Here is a 21,979-nt window from a genome sequence, read left to right on the forward strand (position 1 = left end):
AAAGGCTTTTCAGACCCCGAAGCTACATCCATCTTTTATATACAGGCTATAGTTAGCTGTTAACTTAACGCTCAACCCTCTCTCTGTGAATATGCTTACTTTTGTTTTCAGAAAAAAAACAAGATGCCAAAGGCCATAAAGCTAAAGTGAAGGATTGAAAGTGTGCATCCACAGACCGACTAATGCGTGACATCACAGTAGCTACATCCACCTTTTATATACAGTCTATTATACTCACAATGTACAAAATGTTCCCAGAAAATAGTCCCCAGAGAAAATAGTCTGACATATTGCTGGGTTTGTTTGCTTTTCATGGGATAACAAAGTCGTGAGTTATCAGCAGCCTTGTCCTTTAGGGCACTTACACATCTACACACCTACACGCACAGTATAATGTCACAGATTAACCTCAAAGTCAGGAAAGAAGTTAAATTAACCTCTGAAAATCAACTTTCACTTCCTTCATCAGTCTCCGCTTCCCCTTCTCATTTTCTTTGGTTTTGCAGTGATAATTTGGCAGTAACGTCCCTCCCCCCGCTCTCAGCCCTCTCCCTCGGCTTTCATATTGATTTACTCGACATCCCGTGGTCACATTCTTGTGGCGAAGGTTTCCGGCTGAAAACCGCTGACATTTACCTCCCAGTCTCAACATGGCTCATTTAAGCCCCACAGAAGTGCACACATTTAGGGTACCTGCAGTGGCTGTGAAATGTACAGGATGATGTCAGACATTTTAACAGGGAATGGGCTAACGAACCACTTACCTATATGTGAAAAGTGAGGCAAAAGGCTGAATGCTTTGACGATAAGTCATCTCCTGTATCCGGGCAACCACTCACAGTTTGTGACCCTAATGTTGGAGTTTAGATTTTCACTTTGCTGTAAAAGGAAGAACCGGATGGGTGAAGCATAATTTTTTTCCCCAATTGTATATTTGTACATTTGATGTTTTTTTGAATGCAGTTTATATTTTTTGAATACCATATATATATAGTATAGTATAGTATAATATAGTATATAGTAGTAATATATATATAGTACTGCAGAACTGTGCACCCCCGCCCCCCCACCCTTTTCTTTTCCCACATGTCTGCAGAAGGAAGGAGATGCTCTGTATCTCATTGTACATGTGTATAGTGACAATAAAAGGAATTCTATTCAATTCTATTTTATTTGTATTTTGTCTTTTGGGGGTTTTTTTGGTTTAGTTTGGTATTTTTTGGTCTGTCAGAGCTCTTTTGCCTTTATATTATGTTCTCAGTTAAAATCAAACAGCAACATCTCGAGCTGAGAAACTAAGCCAAGATGGAAGTGCCAGAATCTGCACCTTCTCCAATGGCCACTTGAGACTGACTACAAAAGTGAGTCAATTCCCACAGACTCCAATGTGAAAAAATGTTGAAAACAGAATTCAGTATTCAGCCTGGTTTTGTTAGCTGATAGTTGATAGTCTGTGTCTCTGAGAGAGAGCAAGAGGGAGGGAAAACCCCAACAAAACAGCGTGGCAATAGTTCAGAGGTCACCAGATGATAGCATGGTGGCTGTGTTCATCTTTTATTTACAGTTTTGGGGCAAAATTAGCTAGAACCTTGGGGGTAAACAAGATGTTCATCTAAGAATATGTTGTAACCCAATGATGAATTCTAATTATTTAATTGTTTTAATTTGTGGCTTTTAAGCAGTATAGTCAGATAATCTTTTGCCAAATATAATTTCCAGCAGTTGTGTTGAACCTTTGGTTTTAATTCCTCTGTAAATCTCTTTCCTGTGATCTGTGGATATTGATGTTTCATCAAAAGTTTCAACTTAAGTTAAAACTACTGCATCTTCTTGTTCTGCGTTTATCTCAGTCCTTGAGACGCAGCAAGACATTTTGCCGTTTCAGAACTGTAGACGAGCTGTAAATGTAAATATTTATTTAATGAACACTAACAAAATCAGCATAAAGGAGAATCTAATTAATAATTAAATTCAAAGTTTTACTTTTATGTAACTGGTTTCTCAACTTAAACTTTCTTAGGATACTGCATTTTGAGTGGTCAAGCACACTGCTAAGGTTTTAACCGATGGCACACAAAATGCTGAGGCTATCGGCGTATTCCCTTTGCTACATGTTGACACAGAGTACCAAAATCTCTCTCCACTCTTCCCTTCTGTCTCCATCATTCCTCCATGAATCCTTAAAAAGAATTGAGGGAAACTAAGCAAGGAATGGTGAAAGGCAGTTATAAACACTGCTTTGTGGGATCATAACTGCAACACACACACACACACACACACACCATCACATCTAAAAGCAGGATAGGAACACCTGTGGAGAGGGAAGGCGGGGACACAAAGGATGCACCCTGCTCTCACCCAGTGGTGCTGGAAGGAAGGAACCCAAATTTACCTACACGGGTGGGAATCATCACACACACACACACCCCTGAGACCCAGGTGTGCACAACTGGGAGGGGCCCGCACCAGCAGGACCACCAGCAGAGCGGCTTAAAGGGATGTGCGGCGATAATTGTGCATGTGAAATTACTAGCAGGGTGCGTCTCTCTTTCCACATTTAGCCATCAATTCTTATTGGATCAAATTATAATTAACAACACATATACAAATATTTATATTTAGAAGTTCTGCACGACGCTGCCAAATGTAGGCTGAGCAACTGGTGCAGTTTTCTCTCAGTAAATGTGCCAAGGCGTCCATGATACAGTGCTCAGATGATTTCCTCTGTAAAGTTCAAATGTCATTTAGATGCATGTATTTGCAGACTAGGATTGTAGCTAGACTATTAGAAAATGATTTTACTGCTCTGTTTCTGTTTAAAAGATTCATTTGTTTTATCCCTGACGCGAGAGCTTATATAAACACTTTTATAATTGCCTGCTGATACAAGCCGGTGTGAAATTGCATTAGCATTCTTTCTTTCCCCTCTTCACTTCTGTTTAGTGACTCTTCACTGCTGTCACTGTAGACTGCTGTAACTGGCTGTCTAACTGAGGCACTTAATGTGCTCAAGAGCCAGCTGTCCCTCAAATAACACACTCAATAATTCATATTGCGCGGCGCACGCCACCACACACATACTCGCTGCATGCGCCTTTGTGCGTGCGTGTTGTTAAGATGCAGGTCAGACCCGGAGTTTGTGTGTAAACTCGGCAAGGAGGCAACAACATAAGTGCTGACCAGCCTAGGAGAGGGAATCTTTGCTCGCTAAAGAGGCATTAAAAGTGTGTGTTTGTGTGTGTGTTTGTGCAAAAGAGATAGTGATGGTCACTTTAGGTGTGTATACAAGGAGAGGCTGTGTGTGTATGTGCGTGTGCCCTCTTTACTAATGGAAATCAGATCTCTCATGTGTTGAGCCAGCAGAAGTAGAGCAGGAGATCCATCATGTCAGACCCGGGTCAAAGTAGCAGGCCAAACCTCTCACACACTCTCCAAGTAATTTCCCCGAAATGTTTAGATTCAGCCAAAACTCAGCTCTTTAATTAACTAATAGAAGGGCATTTTGAGATCAGATGCAAGATTGTTACACAGGCAAGAAAACTGGTGAGCGTGGCTGGTCAGAGCACTTAAATATCTACATTTGCAAACTTGTGCTTTTCTCCCCAGCGATAGCTACACTCCTGTACGCTGTTTTAAGAGAGTCGTTGAATAATAAGTCTTGAATCGAGTCCAAATAAAGACAAAAGTCCTGATTAGCAAAGTGGAATTGAGCACTATTTCTTCATTAGTCAAAGTTACATGCACGGTCAACGACTCTTTCAGCGCTAATCAATTATAGAAACTATTCTGATTTGAATGAATTACTATTTTTGGTCCCAAGTGATTTTTGGTTATGCATGCCCTCTCAAAACCTAACAGTGCAACTTTCCCACCGTTTTCTGGGATGAATCAAACAAATGTGTAGAAATATCACTCGTGAAATTTTTTCGCTGCAGCCCGAGGCCAATCGCATTATTTACTGACAAGTTTTCAGGGCTTGGCTGTCTTTTTTTCTCTGTCTTTTTTTAAGGTCACATTTTCTACCCATAAGCTAAGTCGTAGTTTAGCAGTAAATCTCAATAAATTCAGGTCCAAGTCATTTTTAAAGTGCTTTCTTGTGAGTGAGAATTCTTGAGAATGATCTATGAAAGAGAAAATACCCATCGAGTGGCAGTTCTATGCCCTCTTAATATCAGGAGTCAGAGGAGAATGGCCAGATTACCTCAAGCAGATTAGAACTAAAATAACCACTTGTTACAGCCAAAGTACGTCTCTGGATCGACACATCGACTTGAAGATGGCAGCAGAAGATCACACTGGGTGTCACTCCTGTCACCTTAGAACAAGAAACTGAACCTACAATACACACGGGCTCACCAGAACTTAACAGGAGACTGGAAAAACATTGTTTGGTCTGATGAGTCTCGATTTCTGCTGAAATGTTCAGATGTTAGGGTCAGAATTTGGAATAAATAACGTGAAAGCATGGATCCATCCCGCCTCGTACGACTGGTTCAGGCTGGAGTTGGTGTAATAGTGTGGATGTTATTTTTTTTGCAACACAGTCCGGGCATATTTATTGACTATTCAAAATACATAATCATATACTGGAGGTCTTTTTTAATACATAAATTCTAATATAGTTTTAATAGGGTTGCTGACTTATTGGACTGCTTACCATGTGAAAAACAGCCTGGTCTTGTTTCACAGGCAAAGCTCTGCATAAACAAGCAGTTTACAGTCCAGCACACCTCCTCAGGTGAAGGAAGAGTCTTGTGAAAGTCAGGGGAGACCGCGGCTTCCCAATCCTGGCCGGACTTCATCGTCTTCTCTTTCTGCTCTGCTGCTTTGACAGGCAAAGACCACCCCACCCTTTTTCTTTCCCTCCCCGCTCTGCTCTCCTCTCGTCCACCCCCACAAAAGCCAGATGATGTGCAGGCTCCACAGAGCAGGACTTTCAAACGATATCATTACCATTTCAAAGAACCTGCCGCTGTCTTACAGACCTACAAGCCGTGGTATGGTATAGCTATTGCCACAAACTGCGTCATCACTTTGTACTGTTTTATAGCTAAATGATGGCCAGCTCCTGCATGTTACACATGTCAGACAGTGGGAGGGCAGTGCAGCGTTGCAATTAGGGAAAAGAAATCGATGCTGTGCGCATCCGCAATTGTTGCAGTGGATCCTGTGAAGCATCGCTGCTTCTTGTCAGTGTTTCAAACAAAAGCCTGTTTTGTTTTTTTTCTGCTGTTGTCAATTACATGGCAGATATGGAGCAGAGAAGGACTACAGGCCTCTGAAGATACACACTAAACAACAGTCAAACAGTTAGGAGGACATGATTTTCATCTGATAACTTGCTACCCACAAAAAGAGGCGTCCACACTGTGCCTAAGGAGCTCCGTTAACCCACAAACAGTCTGCCTCATTTAAATACTGCTGAACACAAACACACAAGCACAGGCTTAAGCACCCAGCAGTTCCTCCTGCAACATTAATGTCCTCATTTATCCTCTTATGCACAAATGTCAACCTTTGTTAGCCTTCATCCCTGCCTCTCCCTCTCTGCCACCTTTAGCTGCCCTCCACTCCTTCACTGGCTCATCCCCACCTAAAAAAACAAAACAAAAATAAAACTCCTTTGTATTTGCTTCCCTGCTTTATACCCAATTCATTACTTCTCCCATACCAGCCTATTCCTTGCCTCCCGTCTGTATTCCCCTCACTGTTTCACACACTCATTTCCATCCCTCCCTCCTCCTCTGCATAGATATTGCACAGTTCTCCAGCAGGCCTGCCTCACTTCTCCCTTGTTTTTGTTTCATTGTCTTTTTTTCCTCCCCATTTCTCTCCCTCTCTCTACTTGGGGATCCTCTAGTGACATCATCACTCCTACAGTTACCATGGTTTCTGAGAGGAGAAAAAAAACCAAGAGAGATGTAATAACTGTTTGGATCAGACAGACATTCTTTGTGCCAGCGCATCTCTCTCTCACACACACACTCACACACACACACACACAAAGACAAGGCTGGAGAGAATACAAGGAAATACTCTTTTATTACAGGATCAAGGTACAGTTAGCAGGTTTGTGTGAAACAGTCGTGTGTTTGAGAGGTCAGGTCAGTGTTAACGATGGCTCTGTGTGAACGAACAAGTCTTCGTCGTACAGGTCTTCGTCCAGGTCACCGTCCTCTTCTGTGAAGTAGGTCGGAAAAGGAGGGTTGAGCAGGGTGGACCTTCTGCTCGGTAGCACAGTGTCTCTTACCTGGAACACATAGAAACACCGCTACTTAATTTTCTTAGTGACTAAAAACTTATTTATGAAGCAAAAATATAAATATATATAAAAAAGCAAAAGTCAGGCTACTGAAGATAACGTTACACGTGCAGTGAGGTGTTTTGTTTTGTGAGCGATCGAGCAGCTTTTTAGTGTGATGGACGAGCTGCACGACGGTATCTGATACGTGATTTAGAGTCTCTTATCTTCTCCTCCAGCCTCCTGAAACTGTGCAAAGACAGACTGGACAAATGCCTCGCGTGGGCTGTCTGCTCCTTGATCTTTAACTGAAACCAACATGGCAGCTTCTCCCGAAACTTTCAAAACTAGTCCGTAAAATGAAAGCATTTGAGGAGAGTAATAAGCCATGTAGTTATCGAATGGGTCTACATTCTAGATCAATAATCGCTAGTTTCAAAGTCTCTTCCTCGTTTTTAAAGATGGCCAGTTATTTTGTATCCTCCTGTTTTTTTTACTTCATGCAAGTAAACACCACGCTACCAGAATGCACGAGCTTTCACAGATGATCGTCGAAACTGAGCTAGGGAGAGATGTGAGGTTAAAACATGAAACAGCAAACGCGCAAGAGGAAGTGCATCAGTAACTCATACACAAACGCCATCATCTCAGCTCATGGCAGTGTCCTTCCATGCTTTTCTACTCTGAAAATATCGGGGCGAATGTATTACTAGCTTTAAATTCATTGTTGTTCCTCAGAACATAACTTTTCTCCCCTGGCTCTTCAACCTTTTTTTTAAAATTTCACCTAGACTGGAGCTAATACACCGCTGTACAAATTACCTCCTTTAGTCATTTATAATTAGCGGTCGGTCGTGTACTCTGCTTGAAAACAATTTGCTCCACGAGGAGCATTAAATAAATCACGCTTGGAATTATTTCTGACTGACTAGTTGTTCTATTTAGTGTTTACCATCAGTCTCACTGAACCCTGAAACACAGTGTGTATACAGATGTACGAATTGCAATCAAAGACTTCGGCACCTGTGCCCATAAAAATCAAAACTAAGCTTGATCTCCCCTTTAAGATCACGTCATTGTGCACCTTCACATCACTTCTAGTCGCGTTCCAACCGCATCCATCCATCAAGAAACCCACTCTTCCTCCATCACCTCTTCCATCTCATCTGGTAGTACAGTGAGTGATTTCCAAGCCAGCTGAGAAATAAAATCTCTCCAGTGTGTCCTGCGTTTGCCACAAAACTCCCTCCCTGTAGTACAAGCCCGAAATACCTCGTTTAGGAGGCATTCAGGAAGTATTCTAGTAAGATCCCTGAATCACCTCCACTGGCTCAATATCGGCTTTTCAAAGCAACCCTTTGAAGGAAACTTGTTTTTATCGCTTGTATTCGTGATCTCATTCTTTCTGTCACTAACTAGAGGTCACGGCGTTTGGTGAGAGTGGAAACACAGACTGACCGGTAAATCACAGCTTCACTTTTAAGCTCAGCTGTCTTCACCACCACAGACCAGCAGACATTTGCATCACAGCTGGCGATGCACCAAAACATCTGTCAGTCTCCTACTCCACATTCACCTGTGCATGGTTTTTACACACTGGATCTCCCTTAAGTGTGTTACATAAAAGTTTCACTTTAAAACTGTTTTGGTAAAAAGGACAATCATGGGGATCCAGATCTACAAAGTACAGTAGGTGGTGAGCACTGATTGTGCAGATGTGGACAAAAACTTTTCAATGCAATGTGAATGGGCAGATGTTGTCCTCACACACCCCAGCTTGGAAGTCTGCATTGATAGTCTGGCCACAGATGAACTCATGCAGGTGGTCAGAACGGGATTTCCTCGGAGTGAACAGGAATGCTGAAATGCTCACAGCACTTTGCAGTTGCCAAAATTTAAAATTTCCTGCAGCCACAAAACCTTTTGACAGCACCTTTCCATCCCTCCACCGCCTACTCTCCTGACCCCAACATAGAAACCAGTGTCCTAAGTGATTAATCAAACAGTCAGCACTGAAACCAATAATAAAAATTATCATTAATTGCAGCCAGATTTAATTTAAATTAATAAACCATGACTGGTCCTCATGTACAAAGGGACATTAGGGCCCCTCTGAATGATTAAAAAAAACCATGAACAAGCATTAATAACCTGCATGTGTGTCCTTTGGGGCTCTATAATCTATAATGAATCCAGGCGTGTGTTTGTGTTGCACACAGCTGAGCTGGGTGAAATGCAACACGCATTTGTATTCATTATCGCTTGTCTGCAAAACAAATAATAGCCTGCATCTATGTTTCAGCAATACACACACACACAGAAAGCACAACATGCTGAGTATGGAGATGGATGCTTTGGGTAATCCTAACATCGTTAAGGAGCATGCTCCCATTCCCCCACAAAACACACACACACACACACACACACACACACACACACACACACACACACACACACACACACACACACACACACACACACACACTGCTGATCCAGCACTGCGTCGATGAAGACTGATCACACCGTCTTGCAGGTGTGACGGTGTTTTACAGGTGCAAGGTCACTTGTCTCTGTATGAACACTAAGCATGCTGGGGTTGACCTTCGACTTCACACTCCACTTTGACTGTGTATGATTATATTTACCTTCAGTAAGCAGTTCTTGTGCCCGGGGACAGAGCCGTTAACGTACAGCACATTGTACTTGGTATTGACCCTCCATATCTGGAAGCGGGATAGAGAAGAGGCAGATGAAAGAATATTGAGCTGAAATTGCAGGCAAGGACAACCAAGTTTAAAACTAAGGCTCTTTAAGTTTATGTGTGTGTGTGTGTGTGTGTGTGTGTGTGTGTGTGTACCTTCAGTCCATAAGCAGTGATGTAGCTGTTGCCCATTTGGCCGGGCATCTTCTTCCCTTTGAAAACTTTAGCTGGATCCTGGAAGCAGACGATGAATATCACACATGTTCATATTAATGGATTTTGGGGAACCAAATGTTCACGTTTGGCATGGATGAACATCTTAACAAGCGTGTGTGTTTGTCTAACCCCTCCTGGTCCAGAAGCTCCCGGTCTGCGATGAGTTTTGGTTTGGCCGTGGGTGGCTGGTTGACCTTTAAATCCCCATCTCTTCATTACACCTTGAAAACCCTTACCGATTCTACAAACAAACACGCACCACAAAGTTTATTTACACACGCTCAGATTTCCAGATTACTTTTATGTTGACATATTTCTCCAGAAGGTAACAATATTTAAAAAAGGAAAGAAAAAAGGACAGACATGGAATTTCTTGTAAAGTCAAAAACTGAACTCTCTTCAAAACGTGACGCTGGGAAAGGGTAAGAAGCAGGAACAGGAGCCAAGCAGAGGAGCGCCAATGAGGAGCTGGCAGAACATAACTTACGATTTGCCCGTGACGTCCACATACTGGCCAGGACGGAAATGTGCTGCATACAGAGGAGTGCCTGAACATGCAACAAACAAGCCTGCATTACCAATCACGCACAAAAACCTAATAAGTGATCTTTCTTTGCAAAATTCAATGTCATTTCATACCTGGCTTGATGATGGCACTGTCGGAGACTTTAAAGGCAGTGACTTTCTGCTTTGGAGGCACTCCTGCGTTCCTGAATACCTCCATTTGTTTTTCAGACCTCTGTCAGGCATAGTGACGGAGCGCAAGAGAAAAATAAGAAGCAAGGAAATAAGGTGTTAAAAGAAGTAAATGCAGTAAGAAGCAGCTGGACTTTAGCGTTTTCAAATTAACCACGGGCCTGTTATGACTGTATGGGAGCCAAACACACTCGCACACAAAACGCACTCTAACAAGCGTACGCGCACACACTTGGCACTGAGAGTCTTTGACATTTGCTTTCACTCGGCTCGCTCTCATCTTAGCGCCTCCAGTCACTCTAAACTCTCTCTCTCTCCCCCCCTTCTGTTGACTGAAAATCCGTCTGCCAAAGCCTCTCACTCCAACAAACTCTGCTTCTGAATAAAGAGTGATGCGGCTGTGTGAAAAGGATTCAAAAACAACTTCACGTTGGACAAGTGAAATCCTGACACTGGCCCATTGAGCATGTACTGAGGCCCAGAAAAATAAATGACACCCTAATGTATTCGCACTTGTTCCTTTGTTTTTCATTTAAAAGAAGGAACATTTCGAGCATTTTAAAGCCAAAATCCTCCTTAAGAGGAGATTCTTTTTAAACCTGTTTTGTAGGAGGCAGGTTAGATTGCAGTATATGTTTATCAGCCAGTGATGCTGTCTTGCTTTTCAATTAATCGTATTATTGACTTCTGAGAGCAGTCATGGGGCCTTAAAGTTTATTACACTAGTTGTTACCAGACATAATTGTCATTTAATTTAATTGTTAACAGTTTAATTGATGTTATGCAGCCATCTTCAACCACATGTAGCTGCAGCCCTGACATCATTGTTGAAAACTGTCTGATATAGAGTGAAGAGTGCAGTTATTTAGGAGGAACTCAAGTATAGCTGCTCCTCCACATCGAAAGGAGGCAGGTCCTATAGGGAGAAGGCCACACGGTAGACCCAGGACACACTGGAGTAACTAGGGGGCATTGGTGTTACCCCGGATAAGCTGGAAGATGTGCCTGGGGAGCTGGAGGTCTGGGCTCTCTGTTTAGGTTGCTGCCACGGGATAAGCGGAAGAAATTATGGATGGAAGATTTTAACTTTGATTGAGATGGCTGTCATGAATCGTAAAACAATGCGTCATTTGTAATGCGTCATACTTTTCAGCGTTTCTTACCTTTAAACTAGTCTGTTAGTCTACGTGTTTCCTTGTTTAGTCGACTAAGAAATGAATCCCCATGAAAATCCCTGCTGTGTGTCCTCTTTATGCCATGATGGCAACACATCCGGAAGTGTCAACACACAGTCTAAAGCAAAGTTTAGCGTTCTCTCCCCAGCAGAACACTGCATAGTAATGAGGTGAGTGATGTCACTCATTTACACCCATCTTGTTTATTAATAATGTGTTTGATGGGTGCAAAATACAATCATTGATTGTTAACTGGAATTTCCATATGAAATTACCAATTCATTTCCATTTGGGGGGGAAGGGGATGACAAAGTTATGCATCCATAAAGCTGTCGCACTGATGAAATATAGCAACTCAACTCGTGAGTCAGCTGCATGTGGCACACATCGTTCAGTCGTGGACACTCAACACTTTGACAGGATAAAGTGTTTGGCAGCAGAGGCTGGTGGTGTTACAATTCAGTACAAACTCAACACTTTATCACCAGCTCAGCCCTCGTGTGAACACTCACCACAGCTTGACAGAATGAAAAAAATATGCTTTGTGAAAAGTATGAAACACTTAACATGAATTGCCGTTTTAAAAGGCCAGTGGCCACCTTTGCAGGATTGTTCTCCGAAAGCATAACCAGCGTGAAGCGCTGTCAAATGCACAAATTCAACCACACTTCTTCTACTTACGTGGAATGGGGACACATTTTTTCCTCCTACAATGAGAGCAGCAGAGTGTCCATCGTATTCTTCTTTGGACAGGCACTTTATTATGTGACAATCCTGCACCTGGAGAAAACAGATGCTGCATTATCAATCAGGTAGACAGCGCTGCCGCTGTACTTAATCTAATAAGAGCCAGGGCCACAGTCGTGATGAACGATGATAGAAATAGATGGTGGAAGAGTCTGGTGCAATATAACAATAACAATCAGCAAAGAGATAAATTCATCAAGATACATTACTGTAACAACAACTTCGCATCATTACGCACATTGTACAGTGTGTGCGATATCTGCACAACTGATGAAGGACATACACCACGTTAAAGTTTCATAACGTCTTTTAAAACCCACCATTTTAACCTGCCCTCCTGCTCTCGTTCCATTTGTTATGACGAGCCTTCAGCTTCAGTTCAGATAAAAACATGAACCCAAAAGCTAAAGTGGTGGGAGTAATTTCAATATTCAACTTGTCATCTTCTCTTTTTTTGTGTAGACCATTAACATTTCAGCTGAAGAGAAAATGACTAACTGTGACCGAAGTGAGTCAGCAGATGGGGATATGAGTTTCTTGATTGCCTTGAATCTCATATTAAAGAGAGGCGATGACAAAATTCAAATATCTGTCCAACTGTTGCCACTGACATTTCACTGAAAGTAAAATGCAAGTCGTGATCAATAAAGAGCAAAATGAGCACAAGCAGCCAGTGGTCGCTTCAGTTTACTTTAATGACAGATAAATCGATGGGAATAAAACGTGGTCTGAATAAAGCAAACATTTAGTATCTGCTCCTCACACCTTGCTGTAAAAGAGGACGAGCTTGTTTTAAATGTAACATCAAAGTCTGAAGGTGAGATTTTGAGTCCTAACTTTGCTATGCTTTCTCTCCACTATATTGAATAATCCAATTTATTAAGTTCACACATACATAATAAACATAAATGCCCGTTATCACTCCTGAACACCTGAAGACTATCTGCAGCTATTATGGATCAAAGCTAAGCCACAGCGGAAGTGTGATACCTGTAACATGGTGACTACATGTCTTTCGCCTGTTTTCGTCCAGACAGGCACCATCCCCAACTTCACAGCAACTAACCCGACTCTTCGGCTCCCTGGTGAGAGAACAGAGGAAAACGTGCTGAAGTTGCCAAGTGGATGGAAACGAGAACCATAACGAACACGGCTCTAACTAATGGTTGCACCCACCTTCTGTCCACTCATGTCGAGGCCACGGCTCGTCTTTGAGTGGGTTGAGCTTTTCAGCCGTTTGCCGTCTGTATTCCTCTGCCATGCTCTTCCTCATGTACTCCTGGTTGTCCTCTGTTAGGTTTTCCTCAAACCATGTTGTGGTTTTCGCTGTCCTGATACAACCAACCAGCAGGGCAGGACTGAAAGAGAAAACAAGCCATGTAACGCCCACAGTTAGAACAACAATGGTCAGACACACTTGCTTCCTAACAACATTACCACAGCCAAATATTTTAAAATAGCAAGAAAATAATCATTTTAATACTGTTATGTTGGTGTATGCTCATATTAAGCAGTAACTGTTTTAAGCTTTAAATGACAAGATCTACAAGTAATCCTCTTCCTTCTAGCGTTTGTCCCGCATGGCAGGGTCCACTTTGCGGCAAATCCGTCTCCATTTGGCACGACCGAGGGCGTCTTCCTTTATTCTATCCATCCACCGTTTCTTCGGCCTGCCACGGGGTCGCTGGCCACCGGGCTCAAGCCTCATTGCCGTTTTTGCCACTGAGCTGTCGCCTGAGCGTAATACGTGTCCGTACCACCGTAGCTGTGCCTTGTGCATTTTCTCCGTGATTGGTGCGATGCCGAGCCGCTTTCTGACGTCTTCATTCATGACTTGGTCCCAATGCGCGAGGCCTTGACACCATCCATACAGGGCAACTGGGCAGACTACAGTCTTGTAAATCATCACCTTGAGATGGTCTGGCATTCGACGGTTGCATAGCACATCCGTCACTTGACGCCACTTCATGCGGCATTGACCCCAGCTCCCACGTCTGGAAGAATATCCCCGTCGCCACTGATCATCGATCCCAAGTACGTGAATCGGTCGGCCTTCTTCAGGTCTTCACCGTCGATGTTAATGGTGCCATCAGTTTGGGGATAAGCTTCCATGTACTTGATCTTCTTGATGTTGAGTCTCAAACTATGATCGGCCAGGTGCATCTCATGGTTTGAGACTCAACATCCATGAGTCTCAAACCATGAGACGCGACAAGATCTACAAGTAATCCCTGTAAGGAAAAAAGACCCTCAGGCTTCAGATTGCCCTAAACACTCAATTTTCCCCACACTTGGCCCTGTACGATTTCAGCAATAGCACATATCCCTAATAAAGTCATCTCAGGCAATCAGCACTAACTCTGAGCATAAACGTCCCACCCTATGCCACTGAAAAATCATTTTAAGTTTCAGTTTAATTTCTGAATCACTATCTCAAAATTTCAACTTGATAACTCAAGATTTCAAGTTATTTCCTCAGAGGTTTGCATTAATAAGCTGGAATTTTTGGAAAACCCCAAACTCTGAGTTATGAATGCTAAAAAAAAATAAAAAACTTTTAGTGGCAGAAAAAAAATGTCCACCTGTCTTCTGCTCAGACTTTCTGTTTATGAGGTGCAGCCAACAAGAAGAAAGCTGGTTTAAGGAAAAAAGAACTAAATGACTTGCTTCTGACAATGGATGAACTGGGACAGCACCAAAGCCCAGTACATACAAAACAATGATTCATTCAAAGCTTCTCTGATAGAAATAGGTCCACAATAGATCCACATTAATGCACTGAAAATCCTTAAAGCACCACTGGATAATCTACACTGAAATTTGCCTCACTGCTTCAGATCTCAAACTACTCCTCAATTTTAGTTTACTTAGCTAAAAAAACACAACAAAAAACACTCATCAGTCTGCTGCTGCAGTGAGTCGGGTCATTGCAGTGTCCTTGCTGATGCATTAACAAACAGGTCCGGACATTTACATAGACAGTTTGAGAATATCAAGTGTCACATGGGACTGAGTGAAGCCTGGTGGCTCGTTGTTAGTTCAAAGTATTCTTGCCTGCCTGCAGAGGGACATCAATATTCCTGATCTGCAGTGTTACAGGTTAATGTGCAACTGTAATGATGAAATCTGTCTCTAACAGTCATAAAAGACTTTTGTTCCCAAATTCAGCAATCACATAACATAGCTATTAATCAAAAAAGGTATATTTTTACAGAAGGTCTTCTTGAAACCTGCACTTTCATAGGAAAAAAGGACAAAAGCAAAATGAAGAGGCTTATAGCATCATACAGAATAAAGGAAATGTTGATATTTCCTTAAACTTTGCTTTTTGGTATTAAATATAATATTTCAAACAAAGGTTGGTATCAGACATCTTTGTTAACCACTGCTATATTAACCAGACTCTTGATATTTATCTATAAATAAGATTACTTTATTCCTCTGGCTCATAAGGAGGATATACCAAGATACCAAGATATCACAAAAAACAAAAACAAACAAACAAACAAACAGTACAATAGCTGTATTGCCTAGAAATTCCCTGCTCTGTAAAGTAGGCAGGTGTCTCTATTGACATGTTTCTGTTTATTGGGGTTTAATTTCAGGTGATGGCAGTTAAGGCAGTTGTGGCAGAGGTGGTGAGGAGGTCCTTAAGTATGGATGTCGTTGTGTGTGTGTGAGTGTTAGAAAAAAAATCGCTGTCTGAATGTTTGTGTGACTGGGTGAATATTATTTGTAATATGAAACGCATTGAGTGCTCAACATGAGTAAAAAGGCGCTACAGGAGCATCACAAAAGTAAAATACTGAGGATATTAATACTTTAACTTCATACAGAGAGTAAATTTAGTGTTTTTACAACTACAAAACTAACATTTTAACTACTGATTTTATCTATTGTTCTGATTTTATCTGTTTTGATTTTATATACTGTTTTGTTTGTTTGTTTGTTTGTTAATTAGTTAGTTAGTTTATTTGCTTGTTTTAATCAATTTTAAATCATGCTTTTTATTTGTTTTTGTTTCTAATGTCTCCGTAAAGCACTTTGAATCACCTTGTTGCTGAATTGTGCTACACAAATAAACTTGCCTTGCCTTACAATGTTGATGAATATGTTACTGTACTGGCTGGGACTGTGGAGTAATTTTATGCTCTCTATAACAACCGCTCATTATCAAGCATGTCATGTAGAGCATTAAAGATGGGAAAAGACTACTTTCTTTATAAACCATTAAGTGAAAGTCAAACAGTATGTTAGATCAAACGGGGGAATCTCAGAAACGACAGGAGATGATAAATCTCATTCCTAGGAACAGAGGCGGTTTATTACGTTACTATTTTAAAGAGACAAACTCGAGATATTAAGCTTAAAGCTTATGAAATTGCAAAATTAAACAGCAATGTCACCCTGTGGTGTCCAAGCTTCAAACTGCAGCTTATGTTAGCATGGCTAGCCCGTTAGCATCCTTACCGTTCTGCTGTTGCACGAGGAGGGATGACACGAGTACCCCGCAGAAGAAAAAGAAACCGGCAGCTCCACGCGGCCATTGCGCTCTCTAAACTACACACTTATACATATAAAATTAAACCTACAGAAGGATGACAAGCCTTCACTGAGGACTCTCATACACGCCTTAGTTTTCTGTGTAAATGTCACCCTGCATACTTCCGGTGCTCAATCATAACAGCTCCGTAGAACCGGTGCTCAGGGCAAAGGTTCCGCTCATGGCAGCCATCCTAACGGGATAACACAATAAACAGGGGCGTATCCAGATTAATTGTTATTTATTTATTTTATTTGGGTGGCAAGTGGAAAAAACAAGTATTCAGGCTTCAAGTAAAATTAAAAGTTATGTTAAAGTAGCTAAAGTAACCATACAGTGCCATTTATATACTGTATTTATTATTGGATCATAATTATTTATCCTTGACTAACTGTCCAGAGTGTAGCCCGCCTCTCGCAGTCTGACAGCTGAGATAGGCTTGAAGTTGATAGTCATGAAACCAAAACCAAACCAATGTGTGATGTAGATGAGGACTATGAAGGAAATGAATGGATGGATAATTACTGATTCACTGATATGTGGATATCTCTTTAATATCCCACCTGTTGAAGAATGAACATGAACACAGGACAAAATAATAATAATAAAGATAATTTTTTTAAAATGCTAAATTTCACTTTCACCTTACATAGTTGTTCAGTTATGCTAGCAGGCTTTGTCTAGTTTTCATTTAAATGTTGATGTTCAGTGAAGTGCAAAAATATCAAATAATAATAATAATAATAATTATTATTATTATAATTATTATTATTATTAGTAGTAGTAGTAGCAGTATTGCTACTTGTTATAATTCAGGTCAGCTAAAGTACTGGACTAGACATTTTTAAGTGGTTACTTTCAGAAGCCAATACCACAGTTGTTGTTGATTGTCCATGGCTGCAGACTCCCTGGTTAAGAGCGGAGCTGAACCGCTGCTGTTTGTCATTCCCGTGCTGTCTTTTCCAGATTTCCTGTCTTACTTCACTGGAAGTCTAACAGACAGGCAAAATGCCAAGGAAAAAAGAAGTTTTTATGTGACTCCTATGCTGTGAAGCTGATATTTCTGGTCTCTTCTGATGGGGCTTATCTATGATAGGGAAAGAGATATTAAAGGTTCATGAGCTGAATACAGATCTGACTACCAGAGCCCGAGGCACGCTTGGAGTGTCCTCTTAGGACAGCCCAACTTTGGCTCGCATTAATTAAACTGTATGGAGATTAGTGAAATAATTTATTCTAGCATTTTAATGTCTGTCTAGGAACGAGTGAAGGAAAGGCAGACATGTCAGTGTAGGTGTCTGTGGGCTGATGGTTTTTATCAGTGTGTGAAAAGTGTGTGGCATTTGGAGCTGTTGTGGAGTACGAGCTAACTTAATAACACGGCTGGCCATGTGGATTTTATTATAAATCCAGATCTTTGGCAGGGGTTATCAGAACTGCTACATAGTATTTGACATTTACACCATATGTTCTTGTTTTTTGTCACTATAAGGAAGACATCCCGTCATAAAAGATCACACTAAAATGAGAAAACCAAAGGGTCTTTATTATAATCAACATGCAGAACACAGAAGAAAAAAAACATTTTCAGCTCACAGATGAGTATCTACCACACAAGCGTTTCTATCCTCCCAAAACTCTTTACAATGTAAGAAGGTTATTAAGAAATTATTACAATTATTCAGTTGTTCATTCCATTTAGCAAAATGTCAAACAAATCTGTAGAAAAGAACCCCAAACACCAAAGACAACCCCAAATCTCACACAAATGACAAGATACTTTATTTCATAACTAGCAAGCAACTACTAGAAAAGGGGAATTAACAGGAGCTGAATAATGCATGCATTTATGCAGTACACAAACAGAAATGCTATCAATCCTATAAATAACATTTGCAATGCTAATTCTAAGCATTTCGGGTTATGCATCGCACATATTAGGTTCTATGATGACAGATAGTTTGGTCTATGCACTTGCTAGTTATCTAAATAAGGTAAGAGTGTCATTCTTTCCCCCAGTGAGCTAAGGTCTGCATATGCATGCTGTTTCAGAAGACTGTTCTTATTTCTATAAATACCTTTTTTAATGTACAGTAGATAATACAGCAGTTAATTTCCCAGGTGATGCCACTGTGGCCAAACATGCAATAGTCACCAATAGAGTAGTTCAATTTGTATCACCAGAACGAGCTAATTCTCTGAGCTAGTCTACTGTATGTAGTATTGTTTTGTGTACATGTTTGTTTGCGTATGTGTGTGCTTGTGCTTTTGGACATGTATACGTTTTATACAGTACTTAAATGTAGATATAGGATTCATACATGTATATGTAATTGTATGTATGTGTGCACTCAGTCCATTGTCAGGGGCTGAAGGTTCTTGTGGACTCATAATCTGACATGCACTTGGGTTTAATTCCTTTCGCGTTGTAGTAATCTACCACCTGGTTAGGGACTTCTGCCAAAACACTCTTAGCGAGGGCAGCAGGGGAGGCCTGGAAAAACAAACAGAGACACAAGAGGAGACAGGTCACTAATACACCAGTAACACCACGCATGCCTGAGTCGAGGATGCTGCTGAGTTTGATGCTGACAAAGGTTTAGACCAGTGAGACTGATGTGACCAGACAAGCTCATCTGAAAACCTCAAAACATCCCTCCTCACCTTTCTGTTCCGTTACACCCTGGCCTGGTTTATATTTTCTGCATCCATGCTGTAAAACGCCTAAGAGGCAAGTACATCACATCCTGTACTAAAGGACTCAGTAGGCTGCAACAATAAGCAACTATTTGCATTAGACCTTGCTAAGTACACCAGTGGAAAACAGTCCAGTTGTTCCAATGTTGTGATTTAATTACTTTTTTTTAAATTTGGGTCGGCTGACAAAAGTCTGTGGCAACTTCCTGAGAAGCACTTAAAAAATCTGAGTGGAAATACATTTTCAAACAAAGCCAAATTCACTTACTTGACATTATTAAATTAATGTGAGCTGTGAAGATGCCTGCTGTAAAAGTCATAAAAGTCAAACCGTGACTGTCATCATCTTATTTCCTCCAAATTCAAAGTGGGGATTAGATGGGATGTTAGGTTATACGAAGGGATTTGGTGAGTAGTTCATGACATGTCAGCTACTGACAGCGCTTTTAAATCTCTATTTGACCTTTTTACTTACTGCTCAACATATACACTCTTAATTCCACTTCATTAGGTACATTGTGCTAGTACTGGGTTGAAACCCCATTTTTCCTTCAGAATTGTCTTAATTCTCAATGGCGTGGACTCAACAAGGTGCTGAAAACATTCTTCAGACATTTTGGTCTGTATTGACATGAAACAGTTACTGCAGATTTGTGGGTTATACATCCATGATACAAATATCCTGTTGCACCACATCCCAAAGGTGCTCTACTGGAGACCAGGCAGGCTTCGGTATTTAAATGGTGCACAGTCGGTATTAAGCATTTAATGTCAAGGAAAATAAGACGCTTTGTAAACCGTGTGGAGCAACTTTCACAGCAACAGCATGACAAACTTTTACACTTTATATTTTAGTCAACTGAATCCACTTTAGAGTTAGTCTACAATAACCATATGATATTTAGTTGACTAAAACTAGACTAAGACTATAAGAAAAATAGACTAAATTATGACTAAAACTAAATAGCTTAATACTCAAAAGAATATGAATAAAACTAAATCAAAATGAACACCGTTCTTCTGCAGACCTGTTCTGTAACAAGTGCTTATTTAAGTTACGTTCATCTCGGCTCGAAGCATTGTGGCCGTTCTGAATATTTTCTCTTTTTCAGACTATTCTCTGTAAACCCTAGAGATCGCTGTGCAAGTAAACCCCAGAAGATGAGCAGTTTCCAAAATACTCAGACCAGCCTGTCTGGCACCAACAACCTTGCCAGGTTCAAAGTCACCTTTTTTCCCCACATTCTGATGCTGAGTTTGAACTTCAGCAAGCTGTCTTGACCATGTTTACATGCGTAAATGCATTGGGTTGCTGCTATGTGATTGGCCGATTAGATATTCATGTTAACCAACAGTTACATGGTTGTGTCTAATTAAGTGAATCCCTAAATTAAAAAGATTAAGAAGATGCTTAATAAAGAATGACAAGAATAGATAGTTGACTAAGTCTTTTAAAAATGTGTAAAATATACAATAGTCGTGTATATTACTGAAGAAAGAATGAAAAGAAATCCTTATCCTTTCCTCCAGCACATGTATTAACACACATTGTTACACACGGGCACACACACATACTGCCACAGCACTCACACTTCAGAATCCTCAAAGTCAGAGAGTCTGTCGTACTCCGTCTCACATAATTCCCCGAGACAATGCATCATCAAAGTGCTCCCACCCCAACCTCCTCACCCTTCCTCCTCCTCCTCTCATTTCCACCCTGCCTCATGCTTTCTCCTCTCTGCTCCTATCTACCTGTTATCCCCCACTCTGCCTGTCACCCAGCAGCTCCGTCCTGCTAATCCCCTCTGAAAAGAAACGACAGAGCAGAAAATCACCTCTCCACCTCTGTCACACACTCCCTCGCTCCCTTTTGTCTTTAGCTCCGGTCTCCTGCTGACCTCCTTCCAACACCAGCACCACCACCCATGGGCTGTCTCACATCCTCCACCCATCATCACCCTTCCTTCTCCTCTCAGTATGTCTCTGTCTGTCTTCATACGCGTCCGTGCGGCATGTTCATACTCCTTCCTCCCTTTCTATTACTGCGTAATTGTTTAATTTCCTGACTTGTCATAGATCAAGCTCACCATAACGAACCCAGCCAAACACATCTGGTAAAAGGCAGGCAAAATTAATGCCAAGACAGAGACACACACAAACACGCACATAAAAACACACAGAGAGGGCCGATAGCCAATAGTTGATGAGTTCTGACGAGCAAACCGAGCACGTTACGCCCACACAGTCACACTTTCAATCCCCTGAATACTGTAATCATATTCCCCACACACAAGACAGAAATTCAGAGTACAAATAAAATCCCAACACCTAACACTGAAATTGGTGTTCACAAATATATACACAACATTTGTGTTCTTCTGATTGTGTTTTTGTTTTGTTTAGTCTTAAATTACATTTTATTATTGTGCGATTTTGTTACTTGTCGTACTTTCTCAGTTTGCACTTGCCTTTGCATATTATACTACATAAAATATAATTTAATATGAGAATTTTATATCCCCTCGCTTTTTTAAACCACATAAAGTGGGAGAGACGTCTGATTTTATTTGAAAGTTACTGTTGCAATCTGCATGCTATTTGAGATTAATTGCCATTTACCGTATATTTGTTTTTGAGTCTCAAGTCTGTTTTGGTCAGATCGAATACAGCAATATAACAGAACTATGAATTGAATTCATTTTCATTGGAATGAAGTGGAAATGTTTATTAACTATAATTTATTCAGAAGGAGGCACAGCTGCTGAGGTTCTGAAGCTTGTCTTCATGTGGGGATAATTAGTGATATCCCAAACAGTTTTTTTTATTGCCATGATCCAAATCTTTTAGTATTAATGTGTCTTGAGACCAATTCAGTACTTATAGCTACTTTAAAAACATGCATATGTAGGTCAGTGACGTGACATGCATATTTCAGTATATATATGTGCATATATATATATATA

At 40.9% G+C, this 21,979-nt stretch overlaps 2 protein-coding genes across 3 annotated transcripts in view; both read right to left on the minus strand.

Moving 5' to 3' along the window:
- Positions 1–6,023: 6,023 nt before the first annotated feature.
- On the minus strand, positions 6,024–16,480 carry mrpl3 (mitochondrial ribosomal protein L3). Its single transcript, XM_005932917.3, has 10 exons — positions 16,247–16,480; positions 12,953–13,134; positions 12,767–12,858; positions 11,711–11,809; positions 9,798–9,897; positions 9,646–9,706; positions 9,288–9,399; positions 9,099–9,176; positions 8,887–8,964; positions 6,024–6,250 (listed from the first exon to the last, which is right to left on the minus strand). The coding sequence occupies exons 1-10, from the start codon at positions 16,321–16,323 to the stop codon at positions 6,101–6,103; spliced, it is 1,029 nt and encodes a 342-aa protein (XP_005932979.1). The 5' UTR covers positions 16,324–16,480; the 3' UTR covers positions 6,024–6,100.
- A 1,348-nt stretch (positions 16,481–17,828) lies between these two features.
- Positions 17,829–21,979, minus strand: part of cpne4b (copine IVb) — a 26,354-nt gene continuing 22,203 nt past the window's right edge. For both annotated transcript variants that reach the window (XM_005932920.3, XM_005932919.3), the window contains exon 16: positions 17,829–18,813. In XM_005932920.3, coding sequence (XP_005932982.1) covers positions 18,682–18,813 — 132 coding nt within the window. In that variant the 3' untranslated portion in view covers positions 17,829–18,681. The remainder of the gene's footprint in view (positions 18,814–21,979) is intronic.

Source organism: Haplochromis burtoni, unplaced genomic scaffold (genome assembly GCF_018398535.1).
Source record: "Haplochromis burtoni strain Fernald_Lab_line unplaced genomic scaffold, NCSU_Asbu1 Contig_163, whole genome shotgun sequence".
NCBI classification, from domain to species: Eukaryota; Metazoa; Chordata; class Actinopteri; order Cichliformes; family Cichlidae; genus Haplochromis; species Haplochromis burtoni.

What these genes read in the sequence shown, in the direction of transcription:
- mrpl3 (XM_005932917.3), bottom strand. Translation starts at nt 16,323, where the DNA reads ATGGCCGCGTGGAGCTGCCGGTTTCTTTTTCTTCTGCGGGGTACTCGT. An exon ending in TCACTGCTTATGGACTGAAG is followed by an intron (nt 8,965 to 9,098) that starts GTACACACACAC and finishes TCCCGCTTCCAG; the next exon opens with ATATGGAGGGTCAATACCAA. An exon ending in ACAAGAACTGCTTACTGAAG is followed by an intron (nt 6,251 to 8,886) that starts GTAAATATAATC and finishes TATGTGTTCCAG; the next exon opens with GTAAGAGACACTGTGCTACC.